Here is an 18,610-nt window from a genome sequence, read left to right on the forward strand (position 1 = left end):
TGCAATGCAGGAGACAAAGGTTCTATCCCTCAGTTGGGAAGATCCCCTGGAGAAGGAAATGGCAACCCACTCCAGTATTCTTGCCTGAAAAATCCCGTGGACAGAGGAGCCTGGCGGGCTACAGTACCAAGGGTCACAAAAAGTCAGACACGACTGAGCGGCTGAGCATGCAAGAAAACCTTCACCATGTAGGGCTGCCGAGCGAGATTCGGGGCCAGCCTGCGTGAGGCAGACCTCCAGCTGTCCTGGGGCTTGTTTATTTGTCTATCTATGAAATGGAGGTCGTGTAGGTGGAGCAGCATTGTAAGTGAGATTGAGTTATAAAGTAAATGTAGAAGGTGATGAAAATCATACCTAATCGAAATTTATTTTGCTGTTTATTTACCCACGTGAGCACCAGATTAAATAGTACATTTGCATTTAGGAGATACATATGAAAGACATACTATCTTCATTTATATTTGGATTCACTCACTCAAGTGAGGTGCTCACACTTCACGTACGGGATCTGAGACCGTAGGATGGCAGGTTTTTTTTTTTTTCCCCTATAAATCTCATTTACTCTGAAATATCCCTTCATTGAGTGAGATAGTGGCCAAGCTGGTTTTATTATTTATATAGTTCTCTCCTCTTCTTTTCCCTGCCAATCTTAGTTTAATTCTTATCACTTAATTGGGTTTGTGATGTGATTCCATTATGTTTCCATAATTCCAAATCCATAATAGGAGTTCCAAGGAATTCCTTATAGGTTTATAAATACACTTAACCAGTGTGTTTCACAAGACCTCCTCATGTGAACACAACTCTCCTTCCTTTTTTATTTTTTAGAGACCTTTATTATCCTTTCCTCTTTTCTGCCATCCTCAATTTCCACTGATCTCATTTCTTGTTATTCTGTAACATGGGCTCTTAACTGAAATAATAAAATTTGTAGTTTACCAGGCAGTGTGCCAGATGTTTTATAAACAGCTAATGCTGACAATAACTTTGGAAGGTTAGTGCCACTATTCATGATGAAGGTGATACCAACTTGCCAAGGTTACACAGGCAGTAAGTGGCACCAGAGTACTTCCCTGTTGGTTTACCTGGATCGGCAGAGCGGCAGAGAACATGGGTCTCTTGTTACATGCTGTCCTCATTGCCTAGCCCAACAGTTGGCGTATAGTCTTCGCTAAATATGTGTAAAGCCTTCACTAACTTGCCTCCATGCCCCTCACAACTTTTTCGCACTGTGTACACACACACACTTCATGCTTGCGTATCAGCACAGATACAAACTTTTTATTGGTCTTCTTACTGGAGTGTAAGCTCAATGAGGGCTTGAACTTTGTCTTATTAACCACTGGGTTGTTAATACTCAAACAGTAACCAGCACATAGTACAGACTGAATCAGTTAAATAAGCTAATGAACAAAGGAATATGGAACAGCTGACTTACTCTTTGGCCTATACTCTTAACTGCCCTCTTTCTTGTTGTCTACTTATTTCCATTCCTTTAAAAAATAGCTTCTTTAAAGTGCACTGTATAATTTTGAATACCAATAACAAATAATGTTAAGCTCTTAAAGGGCAGGGACTGTCTCTGCCTTTTAAACTTTGTTTGCATTAAGCTTCCTGTTGCAGTTAGTGTGTTGTTCTGTGAGAAGGCATTCTGAATAATTGTCCCTGAGTAATAAATGAATCTGTCTGTTGGTATCCTAGCAACCACAGTTGAATCTTTTTGTCTTAGTGAAAGAGGTTAATAACCTTTACCCTCAGGCCCTTCTCCACTTGAGTCAAAAGTAATGGTCAGAAACAGACCTTTTAAAACTAAAGCAATTTTTTGCTATCAAGCAAAATGCTAGAGAAAAGAACCTCCTGACTTAATTTTCATTGCTCCTTAACAAAAATAGAATTTAGATAACTAAATTATTCTGTAAAAAATGGAATCATTCAGATCATGAAAAACCACTCTTCAGTAGAGGAAAAGAGATGAGTATGTACACACACATTCCAAGTTAAAATTCACTCTGTGACAGGAAATATTTGTATAATACTCCTAAATGAACGTGCAGTTTACTTGTAAGTGAAATTTATAGAGAGCTTTTCCTTTTCTGCAGCAACAATTTAAAACAAACTTTAGCCCAGTAGTTGATTTCATCAGTGGAGTTTTGTCTGTTGGGGCTAGAAATATTTGAAATAAATTTTTAGGAAATTCCTATATTAAGTCACCATACTTAAAAAATTATGTTCCTGCATTTTTGTGTGTGGAGATATTTTTCTTTTTGGGTTGAATTGAAAAGGTACATTTCAAATTATATTTATATATTAATAAAATTTCTAACTATGTCTTTTTCTAGTACATAAGGACATGTAACCATTATCATGTAATATTTTATATGGTTTACATGAGTTAAAACAAACTTGGAAAGAAATTAAGTAAATGCTGATAATTGTGTACTGTTACGCTTTTGAAAAGTTTTGAATCATAGACCATGAAATTAAATGTTAGTTGATTGATACATGTTCATGTTGTATTTAATAAGCTGATTAAAACACCATTACAGCACCTTTATATCTACAATCTTAATTCTTTGCTTCCTGCTAGTTAACTGTGGAAATAGTTAATTTTCCTTCCAAGGAAAAAAGTGTGTAGAGAGAAGATAAGGTATACTAAATGAAAAATTGGACAGCATATTGTTAGTCAAGCAATTTGTAAAATGAACATTAGAAAATAATCCCCCCATGTGGTGTGACTCCAAAACAGAAGGAAGATCTGGGCCCAAGAGTCACATTGGAAAATAATTTTTTCATGAGTTTTCAGTTCTTTTGCAGAATTTTTGACTCAAGAGTGTTTAGGATTTTCAGCCTTTTTTTTTGAAAATTAAGAGAACAATTTTTGCATTTTGTATTATATAATTTGAAATGAGTTTGCTTATGTATCCTTATTCTTAAAAAGTCAGTGGAAAAGAGAAATGTGAGGACGTCACAGGGGGAATGTTATTTCCCAGCTCTTCTGTTCAAATACTGTTAAGCACAGTCCGGAGAGAACATTTCTGGTTCTGCATGGGTGAGTGAACGTCCGTGCAGGCGAAAGGCCGTGGGGACAGAGCTCAGGCTGCCGGAGGAGACCGCCAGGTGGAAGGAGGCAGTCGGGAGAAGGCGAGCTTTGTCTGTGGCAACAGTGGGGACTGCATATGTTTTTCTGGTTAGTTTCTGTGGGGTAAAGTGAGTCTTTGGTTTTGGCTACTGTACAGGAAATTTGAGTTTCTGGAGCTAAGACACTGTGACCTTCATTGCCTGTGTGGCCTCAGGGAGTGTTGGGTGTGCGTTATTTAGTGTAACCTGTCCTGCAATCCTGAAAAGTGGTAAATTCAAATCCCATTTACCAGGAGAGGACAGTGGGGCTAGAGTAAGTGTAGTTGTTTTTTCAAAGTTAAACAGTTATAAAGTGGCCGAGGATGGTGAATTGGAGCTCAGATTTGCCTGATGCTAAGCCCCATATTCTTTCCATTTACTATACTGTCTCTTAGGATACTTTGTTTAGTTCAAATGACGCTGGTATTTCTTTTCTTCTTGCTTTATGGGCATTGGCTAATTTAGCACATTTATCTGAACTTTGGTTTGTTAATAGAGTTGCCAGATTTAGCTGGGGAAAAAAGAAAACAACAACAGGCTGCTCATTTACATTTTAACTTCCTATAAACAATGTATACTTTTTTACATGTGCTGCAAATATCATATGGTACACACTTACACTAAACATTTATTATTTATCTGAAGCTCAAATTTAACCTGTCATCCTGTATTTTATCTGGCACTCTTAAATGTTAAAAAATTTTGGCACTTGTTTTTAAGAGATCTCTAGAATTGGTATATTGATATTCCTTTTTAGAGGGAAAAAAGTCTGATTGGGCTCTCACTAGACTGTATTCCTTAGGAGCACAAATGTCAAGTAGCGCCTGAAATGTAGGTAATCATTAAACATCTTCCAGTTACCCTATTTTGATTACTTTTGTCTGTCTTCAATCCTGGGTGCTTCAGAGCTCACCACTGTGCTGGCTATACAACTAACTGCTGGTACAGTGGAAACTTACCGTGTTCCAGGCACTGTTCTAGGTATTGTGTGTGTGTGTGCGTGTGCGTGTGTGAGTCGTGTCTGACTCTTGTGACCCCATGCGCTGTAGCCCTCTAGGCTCCTCTGTCCATGGGATTCTCCAGGCAAGTCTACTGGAGTGGGTTGCCATTTCCTGCTCCGGGAATCTTCCCTGACCCAGGGATGAACCCAGATCTCCTGCACTGCAGGCAGATGCTTTACTGTCTGAGCCATGTTTTGAATCCATCCATCCTGTCAGCGACTTTATGATAAAAATCGTGTTTTCACCTTCATTTCACAGATGAAAAAACAAAACAAACTGAGACAGAACAGAGGATGAGTGCTGGGTCTGTGGCAGGGCTGGGTGTGAACCCGAGTCATCTGGGTCTGGAATCAAAATCCATAACTACTTTTAATATTGCCTCTTGCAGGTAATGCTTGTAAAACCACACAAAGAGCTTCTAGGAAGAATGTCTTTAAGGTTTTCTAAGCCAAATGTCATCTACTTTCATATTAATCGTATAAAACATCTTAGTGACCGCTGCTAAAGTAGACACCTCACTACACTGTACGCTATCCTTTTCTTTTCTTCTGTCCTTACTGAGACAGATGGCTTAGTCCTTAAATACTGCATTAGTACATGAAATGGTGAGTGGTTCTTCTCATTGCTACATATTGTACGATTGGAACGTGATTGAGAAGCAGTATTTTCCAGCTTTTAAATGATTTCTTCTAGAAACTTTGATAATTTGCCCAGTATTGGCTTGCTCATAAGGCTAAGTTAGTAGACTCCTCACATATCCTAAGAGTAATGCCCCCAAAGGAATATGCATGTCTCTCATAGATACTTTTCAATATTTCAACTGACCAAACTTTGTTTGGACACGACTTACTAGTCTGGAAGTATCCTCATTTGGTTCAGATAAATACTCAGGGATGAAATTCTTAACACGGGAGGGAAGTAACACAGGGAAGCACAGATTTAGAAAATATTTTGGAGGGTGATCTTACAATTGCAGGTGTCAGGTATCAAGGTATGCAGGTCTTTTAAAGGGCATTTAGAAAAGCAATACAGAAAGAGGTCACATTTGGTCATTATACAGCTGCAGTGTGAACCAAATCCAGCTGTCCTGATTGTAATGCAAATGGATTCTTGTGGTGCTAGATAGAATTTCAAGTGACAATATCTTACATAGGTTAAAAAAAATGCTGTATCTCAAACAAGTTAATGGAAGTGAAGCTGATATGTTTTAAAAACTATTAGATGATACTGAATCACCTGGCAAAAAGGTTGGGTTCTTTTGGATATCTGAGTTCAAAAGCATTTAGAGGAATCAGCAGGTTTCTAAGTTTTCAAAGACTCATCTTCATTTTTGACTCTGCTTCTACTCTCTGCTGAAAATTTACTCAATTCCCTTCACTGTGCCTTCTTGGCCTCTATTTCCCTGTATTTGTTTCCACTGAGATCCATCACCATATTTAGCAGAATAATTGCACTGGCCTCATGTCTTGTTTATCTCCTATTTTTACCTTGTTCAGTTCAGTTCATTTGCTCAGTCGTGTCTGACTCTTTGCGACCCCATGAATCGCAGCACGCCAGGCCTCCCTGTCCATTACCAACTCCCAGACTTCACCCAAACTCTTGTGCATAGAGTTGGTGATACCATCCAGCCATCTCATCCTCTGTTGTCCCCTTCTCCTCCTGCCCCCAATCGCTCCCAGCATCAGGGTCTTTTCCAATGAGTCAACTCTTCGCATGAGGTGGCCAAAGTATTGGAGTTTCAGGCTCAACATCAGTCCTTCCAATGAACATCCAGGACTGGTCTCATTTAGGATAGACTGGTTGGATCTCCTTGCAGTCCAAGGGACTCTCAAGAGTCTTCTCCAGCACCACAGTTCAAAAACATCAATTCTTCAGTGCTCAGCTTTCTTCACAGTCCAACTCTCACATCCATACATGACCACTGGAAAAACCATAGCCTTGGCTAGACGGACCTTTGTTGGCAAAGTAATGTTTCTGCTTTTCAATATGCTATCTAGGTTGGTCATAACTTTCCTTCCAAGGTGTAGGCGTCTTTTAATTTCATGGCTGCAGTCGCCATCTGCAGTGGTTTTGGAGCCCAGAAAAATAAAGTCAGCTACTGTTTCCACTGTTTCTCCATCTATTTCCCATGAAGTGATGGGACTGAATGCCATGATCTTAGTTTTCTGAAAGTTGAGTTTTAAGCCAACTTTTTCACTCTTCTCTTTCACTTTCATCAAGAGGCTCTTTAGTCCTTCTTCACTTTCTGCAATAAGGATGGTGTCATCTGCATAGCTGAGGTTATTGATATTTCTCCCAACAATCTTGATTCCAGCTTGTGCTTTTTCCAGCCCAGCGTTTCTCATGATTTACTCTGCATAGAAGTTAAATAAGTAGGGTGACAATATACAGCCTTGACGTACTCCTTTTCCTGTTTGGAACCAGTCTATTGTTCCATGTCCAGTTCTAACTATTGCTTCCTGACCTGCATATAGGTTTCTCAAGAGGCAGGTCAGGTGGTCTGGTATTCCCATCTCTTGAAGAATTTTCCACAGTTTATTGTGATCTACACAGTCAAAGGCTTTGGCATAGTCAGCAAAGCAGAAATAGATGTTTTTCTGGAACTCTGTTGCTTTTTCCATGATCCAGCAGATGTTGGCAATTTGATCTCTGGTTCTTCTGCCTTTTCTAATACCAGCTTGAACATCAGGAAGTTCACGGTTCACGTATTGCTGAAGCCTGGCTTGGAGAATTTTGAGCATGACTTTACTAGCGTGTGAGATGAGTGCAATTGTACGGTAGTTTAAGCATTCTTTGGCATTGCCTTTGGGATTGGAATGAAAACTGACCTTTTCCAGTCCTGTGGCCACTGCTGAGTTTTCCAAATTTGCTGGCATATTGAGCGCAGCACTTTCACAGCATCATCTTTCAGGATTTGAAACAGCTTATCTGGGATTCCATCACCTCCACTAGCTTTGTTCATCGTGATGCTTTCTAAGGCCCCCTTGACTTCACATTCCAGGATGTCTGGCTCTAGGTCAGTGATCACATCATCGTGATTATCCGAGTCGTGAAGATCTTTTTTGTACAGTTCTTCTGTGTATTCTTGCCACCTCTTTTTAATATCTTTTGCTACTGTTAGGTCCATACCATTTCTGTCCTTTATCAAGCCCATCTTTGCATGAAATGTTCCCTTGGTATCTCTAATTTTCTTGAAGAGATCTCTAGTCTTTCCCATTCTGTTGTTTTCCTCTATTTCTTTGCATTGATCACTGAGGAAGGCTTTCTTATCTCTCCTTGCTGTTCTCTGGAGCTCTGCATTCATATGCTTATATCTTTCCTTTTCTCCTTTGCTTTTTGCTTTGCTTCCTTTCACAGCTATTTGTAAGGCCTCCCCAGACAGCCATTTTGCTTTTTTGCATTTCTTTTCCATGGGAATGGCTTGATCCCTGTCTCCTGTACAATGTCACGAACCTCCGTCCATAGTTCACCAGGTACTCTGTCTATCAGATCTAGTCCCTTAAATCTATTTCTCACTTCCACTGTATACTCAAGGGATTTGATTTAGGTCATACCTGAATGGTCTAATGATTTTCCCTACTTTCTTCAATTTCAGTCTGAATTTGGCAATAAGGAGTTCATGATCTGAACCACAGTCAGCTCCCGGTCTTGTTTTTGCTGACTGTATAGAGTTCTCCCCTCCAGTCCTCTTGCCTGGAAAATCCCATGGACAGAGGAGCCTGGTAGACTGCAGTCCATGGGGTCGCTAAGAGTCAGACACAACTGAGCGACTTCACTTTCACTTTTCACTTTCATGCAGTGGAGAATGAAATGGCAACCCACTCCAGTGTTCTTGCCTGGAGAATCCCAGGGAAGGGGGAGCCTGGTGGGCTGCTGTCTATGGGGTCACACAGAGTTGGACACGACTGAAATGACTTAGCATAGCATAGCATAGCATAGAGTTCTCCATCTTTGGCTGCAAAGAATATAATCAATCTGATTTCGGTGTTGACCATATGGTGAGGTCCCTGTGTAGAGTCTTCTCTTGTGTTGTTGGAAGAGGGTGTTTGCTGTGACCAGTGCGTTCTCTTGGCAACACTCTATTAGCCTTTGCCCTGCTTCATTCCGTACTCCAAGGCCAAATTTGCCTGTTAATCCAGGTGTTTCTTGACTTCCTACTTTTGCATTCCAGCCCCCTATAAGGAAAAGGACATCTTTTTTGGGTGTTAGTTCTAAAAGGTCTTGTAGGTCTTCATAGAACCTTCAACTTCAGCTTCTTCAGCGTTACTGGTTGGGGCATAAGCTTGGATCACCGTGATATTAAATGGTTTGCCTTGGAAATGAATGGAGATCATTCTGTTGTTTTTGAGATTGCATCCAAGTACTGCATTTCAGACTGCATTTCTTTTGTTGACCATGATGGCTACTCCATTTCTTCTAAGGGATTGCTGTCCACAGTAGTAGATATAATGGTCATCTGAGTTATATTCACCCATTCCCGTCCATTTTAGTTGGCTGATTCCTAGAATATTGTCGTTCACTCTTGCCATCTCCTGTTTGACCACTTCCAATTTGCTTTGATTAAATGCCTAAGATTCCAGGTTCCTATGCAATATTGTTCTTTATACCATCGGACTTTGCCTCTATCACCAGTCACATCCACACCTGGGTATTGTTTTTGCTTTGATTCCATCCCTTCATTCTTTTTGGAGTTATTTCTCCACTGATCTCCAGTAGCATGTTGGGCATGTACTGACTTGGGAAGTTCCTCTTTCAGTATCCTATTATTTTGCCTTTTCATACTGTTCATGGGTTCTCAAGGCAAGAACACTGAAGTGGTTTGCCATTCCCTTCTCCAGTGGACCACATTCTGTCAGACCTTTCCACCATGACCCGCCCATGTTGGGTGGCCCCACAGGGCATAGCTTAGTTTCATTGAGTTAGACAAGGCTTTGGTCCATGTGATCAGATTGGCTAGTGTTCTGTGAGTATGGTTTCAGTGTGTCTGCCCTCTGATGCCCTCTCGCAACACCTACCGTCTTACTTGGGTTTCTCTTACCTTGATCGTGGGGTGTCTCTTCACGGCTGCTCCAGCAAAATGCAGCCTGTGCTCCTTACCTTGGACGAGGTTGCCCTTCCTGACCTTGAACATCGGGTTGCTCTTCTTGGCCTCCACCCCTGACCTCGGGCATGGGGTAGCTCGTCTTGGCCGCCACCCCTGACCTCGGGCATGGGGTAGCTCCTCTTGGCCGCACTTCTGCGCAGTCCGTCACAGCCAGCGTGCCTCTACACGGTCTGTTTTACCTTTTAGTTTATTCTTTACCTGGTGGCTCAGACGGTAAAGCGTCTGTCTGCAATGGAGGAGACCCGGGTTCGATCCCTGGGTTGGGAAGATCCCCTGGAGAAGGAAATGGCAGCCCACTCCAGTATTCTTGCCTGGAAAATCCCATGGACAGCGGAGCCTGGTAGGCTACTGTCCATGGGGTCGCAAAGAGTCCGACACGACTGAGTGACTTCATTTTCTTTCACTTTACACTCATAGTACAGATAGTTTTGAAAACCCAGCTCAGAAAACCTTAACTTACTTCCTTCTAAGTTTTTGATGAGAAGCAAGGATGGTTTAGATTTTCAGTGATCTGATCTCACTTCTGTTTATTCAGTATCTTACTATATTCCCACTGTGTAAGGTGCAGTGAGGCCATACCCAACTGCCTTCTTCTCCCTGAAATTGATACATCATTTCCTGGCTTAATGTCTTTTCCCGCTCCTCTTGCCTCTGTTTGGAGCTTCCCCCTTTTCTCTCTAACCAAATGACATCTAATCTAAGAAACTCTCTTCCATTCTTCTAATAGGAACTTACCATTTCTTTATTCTCACAGCATTTTGTTTATATTTTCACTGTAAAATGTTTTCATTGAACTTAGCTTTATTGCTTTGTCATTATTAGATGCTTGGATTGTGTTTGAATGAATAAACCAGAACAGAAAGTTAATTAAAACTCTTTCACAGTTTATCAGGGGGGAAAGTAAGGTTATTTTATACTAGAAATATTGGAATTAAAATTAATCAGCATGTGAGTTATGGTAACATCAGTTAAAGTTGTTTGTAACCCCTTAAGTGTGTAGGATTGGATGTTGCAGTTGAACATTGAAAGGTTTGACAAGTGATGTAAGAAACTTGTTAATCATTTGTTAATATAGAATAACTTAATTACTAAAATAAAGGAGATTTCTTTTTTAATGAACTCTACTTATATTTTTCAATTTGAAAATATTATGTTAAAATGGAAATTACTTGAAGCATGTTGGATTTTTTTCAGTGTTTATTATTTGGATATATCTCAGAATCTTTTTATGTTTTCTTAACAGTTGGTACCTATTTGAGTGGAATTAATGTACTCATTAAAAAGTCATTATTGTAGCAATTAAAACCATAACAGTGTAACAATGATTTGAGGGGCATGCCTTCTTCCGGATGTGTGTGTTTTAAATCATCTTAGGGCTGACAGATCCTTTATAAATATAAAATAGAAACTTAGAGATATTGTTCGAAGATTATTAGGTCAGTATCAGGACCATGAACGTTATAGAGCTAAAAGTATGTGGTGTCTTTGACCTTTGGTTTAATTTTCAGTTGAAGTAGTAAATTTGCATTTTTTACTCCACATGCATTTTTTTCCAGTCCTTTTGGCCATACAGTTCACTCATCTATCAAGTACTTACTGACCTTTTGCTGTTGTGGACTGTACCAGGTGCTAGAGTCATGAGAATTGACTTGTTTGAAGTTCAGCTTGCAGAGTTTATCTAGGCTCACTTCTAAAACTTGCATGACCTGGGGCAAAAGTACATGGAGGCCCTCAAACACTGTGTCTAAACATTTAAACGTTATAAATCAAACTAATACATTGCTAAATAATAGATCTTTTCCTGTTGCCTTAGGATATAATAGCTCAGTGATCTGGAAGGCCAAGTAAGGATTTAGAGTGCCTGGGCTGCACTTCCGCATTGGCTGTGCTGCTGCTGTGGGGAGCGTTAGCCTCTGGGCAGCCCGGCCTCCGCCTGAACCCAGGATGGTGCTTCTTGCAGACACCCCAGCCCTCTTCCCACACCCCTGCAAACTGCACCTCCTGGCTACTGCCAGGCTAGTGGCCACCTGCAAGTTCATCTGTCCTGGCAGGGGCGGCCTAGTAGAGGCCCTGGGAGGCTCAAGAAGCTGGCTGTGGGATGATCAGATGCGGATATCCAAGCCCCGGGGACTGAGAAGGGCACCACACAGCCAGTGGGTAGGCATGGCCTTTGCCTGGTGGGTTTGTCTTGTGGAAAGGGTGGGCTCAGAGGAGGAGCAGGGAGACCCCTGGGGTCCAGTGCGCAGGGCAGGCGCTCCTGCCCAGGCCCCTGGGTGGTCCTGTATGTGCCCTCTACCAGACAGATGAAGCGCTCCTCAGACCTCAGATCCCACAAAGCCTGCAGACTTTAAGCTAGATCACAAGTCCACAATTTAAAAAATAAATTGTGTTTTGTTAGTGAACAGTTATTAGGTGTGTATTTATTTATGATGAAGAATAAGCAATAGTTTTCAACTGTGTTATTTTTATATTTTAGAAATTAAAAATTTTTCTGATAAAATAGTGATAGTGACTTTGGAATTATGGCTGAATACAACTTCTAATTGTGTACTCTTTGTTTTTAACATTTCCCCACTTATTTAAAATAGTGATTAGCTGTTTTATGGGTGATGGTGTTGTTAGAATGAAAAAGGATAAATTGAAAGGTATTCTTAATGCTGTTCTAGCCCTGTTTCAATTTCTAAGTATATTCAAGGGAAAGAAAAAGGCTGTGAATTGACCATTTAAGTAAATCAGTTTGCATCTGAATGTCCCAAGATTATTAAATCTCGACATAGGAATGTAATTTTATATCACAAAAATTCATCCCATACAAGTTTTTTAAAATGCTATCTTTGTGATTGGTCTCATGTTAATATACAGTTGAAGTTTTACAGTAATTTAGAGAAGAAAGAGTCAATTCAGTGTAAAAGGGAATACTTGATTACTCTATTGTATAAGAGCAATAAAAGCTAATTTACTGTTATATTACTCAGTATTGAAAACTGCAAGAGGCTATCTTTCTGTTCATTCTACATTAATTGTGCTGCATTGTAGTGATATTCATATCTATTATAGATGAGTTTTATGGAAGCCTTTTAAGTTGACATCTCTGAGCTTGTCTTGTAGCTCACGTAAATATCTTTGACATATTGTCTGCATGATTGTTGAAGGGCGAATGAAGTGTTGAAGGCAAGATGGATTAATCAGTCACTGAGATTCCTCTATGAACACTCCCCTGATAAACTATTCTTTGAAATGGCCTGAGTTCATCACAAAGTATAACCTATGAAAATAAGTAGTTGTATTTTTAAAAAGCCTTTAACTTATTAAACTTCATAAAGACTATTTCTTCTAAATTTGCCTCTTATGCTTGTATTTTATTATAAAATTAATTTCAGAGTCATTTCACTGTTAGTAGTTCTTTTCTTTAATTGAGTTTATAAGTCAAATAATTGGGATTAATTTTAACTTTTGTTAAAATTTAGGTAGAAAGTGGTGTCTTTGTTGTTCAGTTGCTCAGTCATGTCTGACTCCTTGCAACCCCATGGACTGCAGCACGCCAGGCTTCCCTGTCCTTCATCATCTCCCAGAGTTTGCTCAAATTCATGTCCATTGAGTTGATGATAAAACCCAACCATCTCATCCTTTGTCGTCCCCTTCTCCTCCTGCCTTCAGTCTTTCCCAGCATCAATGTCTTTTCCAATGAGTTGGCTGTTTGCATCAGGTGGCCAAAGTATTGGAGCTGCAGCTTCAGCATCTGTCCTTCCAATGAATATTCAGGGTTGTTTCCTTTAGAATTGACTGGTTTGATCTCCTTGCAGTCCAAGGGACTCTCAAGGGTCTTCTGGAGTCTTAACCGCTGGACCACCAGGGAAATCCCTTTTGGGCTCCACTGTTAATTCCACCACATTTACAGTGACTTCCTCTGCTAAAGTCTTGAACCCCTGAAATTATCCATGAAGACTGGAGTTAATACGTTCCAAAATCCTGTTGCATTGATATTTTGACCTCTTCCCATGAATTGCAGATGTTAATAATGGCATCTAAAATGGTCAGTTTTTTCCAGAAGTTTTTCAGTTGACTTGGCTCTGACCCATCAGAGAAATCGCCATCTATGACAGCTGTAGAGTCTTATGAAAGGTATTTCTTAAAGCGTAAGACTTGAAAGTCGAAATTAGTACTTGGTCCAAAGCCAATGTGAACGTTGTTGTGTGTCTTCATCAGAGATCCTGCGTGACCAGCTGACCATCGCTGAGAAGCAGGACTGTTTTGAAAGGAATCTTATTTTCTGAGTAGAAGATTTCAGTAATGGGCTTAAAATATTCAGTACATCCTATGGTAAACATACGTGCTGTTATCTAAGCTTGCTCTTCCATTTATAGAGCACAGACAGAATAGATTTGCATAATTCTGAAGGGCCCTTGAGGTTTTGGAATGGTAAATGAGCACTGGCTTTAACTTCAAGTCACCAGCTACATTATCCCCTTACAAGTCAGCCTGTCTTGTGGGGCTTTGCAGTCAGGCATTGATTTCTCTTTTCTAGCTAACAAAGTCTGAGATAGCATCTCCTCCAAAGAATGCTCTTTGATCTACATTGCAAATGTCTTGTTTACTGCAGCCACCTTCGTTCATGATCTTGGCTAGATTTTTCTGGACAACTTGCTGCAGCTCCTACGTTAGCACTTGCTGTTTCCCTTGCTGTTGCACTTGAATGTTACGGAGATGGCTTCTTTCTTTGAACCTCATGAACCAGCCTCTACTAGCTTCAGACTTTTCTTCTTTATCTTCCTCAACTCTTTCAGCCACCACAGAACTGGAGAGAGTTAGGCCTTGGCCTAGGTTTGGCTTTTACTTAAGAGAATGTGTTACTGGTTTGATCTTCTATCCAGAGCACCAAAACTCTCCATATCAGCAATAGGGCTGTTTAGCTTTTTATCGTTCATGTGTTCATTGGAGTAGCAGTTTTCATTTCCTTTAAGAACTTTTCCATTGCATTCATCGCGTGGCTATTTCAGGGCAATTCATCTAGCTTTTGGCCATCTTGGCTTTCAACAAACCTTCTTTACTAAGGTTAATCATTTCTAGCTTCTGATTAAAAGTGAGGGACATGGGACTCTTCCTTTCACTTGAACATTAAGAGGTCATTGTAGGGCTATTAACTGATCTACTTTCGATTTTATTTTGTCTCAGGGAATAGGGAGGCTGGAGGAGAGGGGGCGATGAAGAATGGCCTTTAAAGCAGTCAGAACATTCAGTTCACTGTCTTATACAGGTGTGGTTCGTGGAGCCCCAGAGCAATTGCAGGTGTAACATCAAGATCGCTGCTTACAGTTCATGGTAACAAATATGATCACAGTTAAAAACTTTAAAATAGGAGAATTATTGAAATGTGACAGACACATAAAGTGAGCAAATGCTGTTGGAATGATGACACTGATCTATTTGTTTGACAGAGGGTTGCCACAAACCTTGTATTTATAAAAAATGCAACATCTGTGAAGCAAAATAAAGCAAAGCGCGATAAAGCAAGTTATGCCTGTACTGGATTAGGCTCCATTCTCATGACATCATTTTATCTTCATCATCTCTTTGGAGACAAGGGAAGTTGCTCAGTCATGTGCGACTCTTTGCCAGTCCCATGGACTGTAGCCTACCAGGCTCCTCTGTACATGGAATTTTCCTGGCAAGAATACTAGACTGGGTTGCCATTTCCTTCTCCAGAAAATCTTCCTGACCTGGGGATCAAACCAAGGTCTCCTGCATTGCAGGCAGACGCTTTACCTTCTGAGCTACCAGGGAAGTCCCTCTTTGGCAACATTATGTCCAAATACAGTCATATTCTGAAGTTACTGGCTGTTAGGACTTCAGCGTATGCATTTCAAGAGGACAAATCCAGCCTATTAAAGGGACATAGAATGAGTTCTATGCTAACGTATTGGGTAACCAATATGTTTAAGATGTGGAGCAGTTTATTTAATTTGTAAATAAATTGTATACTTTTCAAAATTGGATGTTAGGAATATCTTTTATTTCTCCTTTGACCTGGTTTGATTGTAGAGATGTGAAAAGGGTAATTAAAGGCTGATGATGATTATAATAATAACAGCAGCCGCAGCCACGTCATCAAGTGCTGTAGTGTGTCCTGGGCTTGGGTAGTTAAAGGCTGCTGCTGCTGCTAAGTCTCTTCAGTCGTGTCCAACTCTGTGTAACCCCATAGACAGCAGCCCACCAGGCTCTCCGGTCCCTGGGATTCTCCAGGCAAGAACACTGGAGTGGGTTGCCATCTCCTTCTCCAATGAAAGTGAAAAGTTAAAAGTGAAGTCGCTCAGTCGTGTCCGACTCTTAGTGACCCCATAGACTGCAGCCCACCAGGCTCCCCCGTCCATGGGATTTTCCAGGTAAGAACACTGGAGTTAAAGGCTGATGATGGTTATAACAACAGCAGCAGCAGCCACGTCATCAAGTGCTGTAGCTGTAGCATGGAAAAGTTGAATTATTCAGGTAGTGTTCTTTGGTGACAAACTAGCTTAAAAATGTCCCAGATCAAGAAAGTTCTTTAAAGAATATTTTAAACTATATCCTATCTGGCTCATAGCTCCAATACCCTTCACTTTGTGGGTGCTCAATAAATAATTGTAGAATGAATAGATTTCAGTTAAAGCCAAAGGGAGAAATACAGTCATAGTGGCAGCGCCCATTAGAATCTCATGTTTGCATTGTCAAGAGTATATTGCCTGCTCAGCCCTTGCAAGTTTTTGTTATTTGTCAGCAAATACAGTATGCGTTGACTATTCGCTTGATTGTAGACAGACAAGAGAACTAACTTGCTGGACCCTTTGTGTTTTAGACCTCCCACATGTGTGAGACTTGGAAACAATAGAACAGCGGTTTTGCCTGTCTGTATAGAAACTCCCCTTCCTGTAAGATGCCGCAGATAAGAGGTGACTCTCACAGAGGACACTTTATCTCCCACCACTAGGTGGGATTGACGGCTGTGTGTGTTTTGCCTCAGCTTCTTGTTGTGTTGCTTTATTACTTGGCTGGATGGGGCTGCATTTGGAACTATAGATCTTGTTAAAAATGTTTCTTAATAGTCAAATTGTAAATGTCTTTAGATAAAATTTTCAGGATATTTGAGAAGTAGTAGGAAAAGGCAAAGAACTGAGTTGTTGCAGTTCTTTTTTGAAAACAACTTTATATGGATGTGTATACATTTGTTGTTTGATTATTGTCAATTTGTTCTTCCAAAAAGTAGAATAATGAGCAGCCTTTTGGGAACTCATGGCTATTTTTGGCAGAATTCTTCTTGTTAGTATTCATAATATTTCTGTAATTACCTTATTGCTCTGTTTCTAGGCTTTTGATATAGTTTGTACTTGTGATTTTCTTTTTCTTAGTTTTGGGTACTTAATGAAGAAGAAATTTTAGATGTGGTATGAGAGAATAAATGGACTTCACTGGTGGCTCAGTGGTCAAGAATCTGCCTGCAATGCAGGAGACCAGAGTTCAAGCCCTGGGTTGAGAAGGTCCCCTGGAGGAGGGCATGGCAGCCCACGCCAGTGTTCTTGCCTGGAGAATCACACGGACAGAGGAGCCTGGTGGGCTGCGGTCCCTGGGTCACAGAGTTGGACGGGCCTGAGCAACCGAGCAGCAGCAGCAGAGAGAATAAAATTTTGATTCTGTATTAAAAGAATATTACGTCCAACTTGCTAATGTTGTTTGGGTTTTTTTAATTAAAAAAAATTCCTTAAATTAGAGATAAATTATAAGTAGTTGAATTAGATACTGTAATTGTTAAGTACGAATAAATGTTTTTCAACTTTCTCATTTTTCTCACTGATATCTGAATTTGTACAGTTTTCAAAGTCTTTTTATCATTTCAGTATTAGTGGCTTTTTGAGTCTCATGTCCATTCAGTGGAATTTCATTAACTGAAAATATTTGCTAAATTTTTAGTTGTCTTTGTATGAATGAAACCCCTAAGGTTATACAAAATGCAATTGAGTGTGACTGAGTTTACGTCAGACCTTTGTGATATTATTTGTGTCTTAATTTAGGTTGGTTGAAGACCTTTGATGACTACTTTAGAGAGAAGACTCAGTATATTTTTAATAATATGGTTGTCAAGTTGAAAGAAGACCCACGGAGAAAATTTATATGGTCTGAGATCTCTTACCTTTCGAAGTGGTGGGAAGCTATAGATGTTCAGAAGAAGGATGCTGTTAAAAGGTTTGTTGTTTAAAACTATTGCTTTTTGAAATTAGGTAATATTAAATACATTAATTTTGCAGTGAAACATGTGTTGACTTTTCAGAAGGTGAAAATTCTTAGCTTTATAAATGAAACTTAAAATATTTCTCCATATCCTTTTATTACCTTGATTCTGGTTCATTTCTGAAAAAGTGACCTGAAACTTCTCCATTGAAATTCTTATGTTCCAGCTTTGTCCTTGCAATGGAATTACTACGTCAAAGGGGCTTAATGTTTTAAAGATTTTTTTGAAGCATATAAATCGAAGTGATCCCTGTAAAGGTGGTTTCAGTGTGTTCTTCATTTAGAAATGTACCAATTTCTCTGCATATTAGCAGATGAAATTCTCTGCATATTTGCAATGTAATTTTTTTCTAAAACATATCAATTTAAGTATTGGAAAATTTGCTTAGTGATAAAATTTTGATTAGTGATAGTGTTACATGTTTTCTCATGTATGCAGGCAGAACTTTCTGTGAACTGCTTGATCCTGTACTTTGCTTACTGATTTCTAAGAGTGCTTATGCACACATATGAATCCTTATTTTTTCTGAAGCTTTAAATTTCTTCTTAATTCTTAGTGTTTGACACATAGACTTCAAAAGTTTTTATGTAGTCTAATGTATTAATCTGTTTTCTTGATATTGGCTTTTCTGTCATACCCAAGTCTTAGCCTAAGAGGAGATCTTTCCCCCCCCTCTTTAGTGTTTTTACTGCTCCCTTTCATAAACCTTCCGGTTTACTCTTTAATGTGGTGTGATGGGGGCTTTTGCTCTGCTGTCTCCCTGCTCCCGCCACCTGCCCTGCTTCCGGGAGTTTAAGGTTTGTCTTAGCATAAACTACTTTTTTTACTTATTTAGTGTCACATGTGCACCACTTACTGTATCACTTCCTGTGTTAAGTACCTTACAAATGATAACTGATAATCTTTGCAGTAATCCTGGGCAGTGAGTCCAGTGAGTGTCTTGATTGTACAGATGGGGTCACCCAGCTGGACATGCCACACTGCTTACCGTCCAGGCCAGCCTCAGCCCCATAAGCTCTTCCCTTACACATTCTTTCTTTCCACTGACTTGAAGTGCCATCTTTATTGTATTTAAATAAGCATTGATTTCTGGGCTTTCTGACCTCTTTCTTTTTTTTTTTTTTTCAGTAC

The 18,610-nt window shown here is 39.9% G+C and overlaps 1 protein-coding gene across 3 annotated transcripts in view; it reads left to right on the forward strand.

The window, feature by feature from the left end:
• Nucleotides 1-18,610, forward strand: part of MAN2A1 (mannosidase alpha class 2A member 1) — a 213,384-nt gene that overhangs the window by 49,994 nt on the left and 144,780 nt on the right. For all 3 annotated transcript variants that reach the window (XM_061424531.1, XM_061424532.1, XM_061424533.1), the window contains exon 4: nucleotides 17,262-17,433. In XM_061424531.1, coding sequence (XP_061280515.1) covers nucleotides 17,262-17,433 — 172 coding nt within the window. The remainder of the gene's footprint in view (nucleotides 1-17,261; nucleotides 17,434-18,610) is intronic.

Source organism: Bos javanicus, chromosome 7, assembly GCF_032452875.1.
Source record: "Bos javanicus breed banteng chromosome 7, ARS-OSU_banteng_1.0, whole genome shotgun sequence".
NCBI classification, from domain to species: domain Eukaryota; kingdom Metazoa; phylum Chordata; class Mammalia; order Artiodactyla; family Bovidae; genus Bos; species Bos javanicus.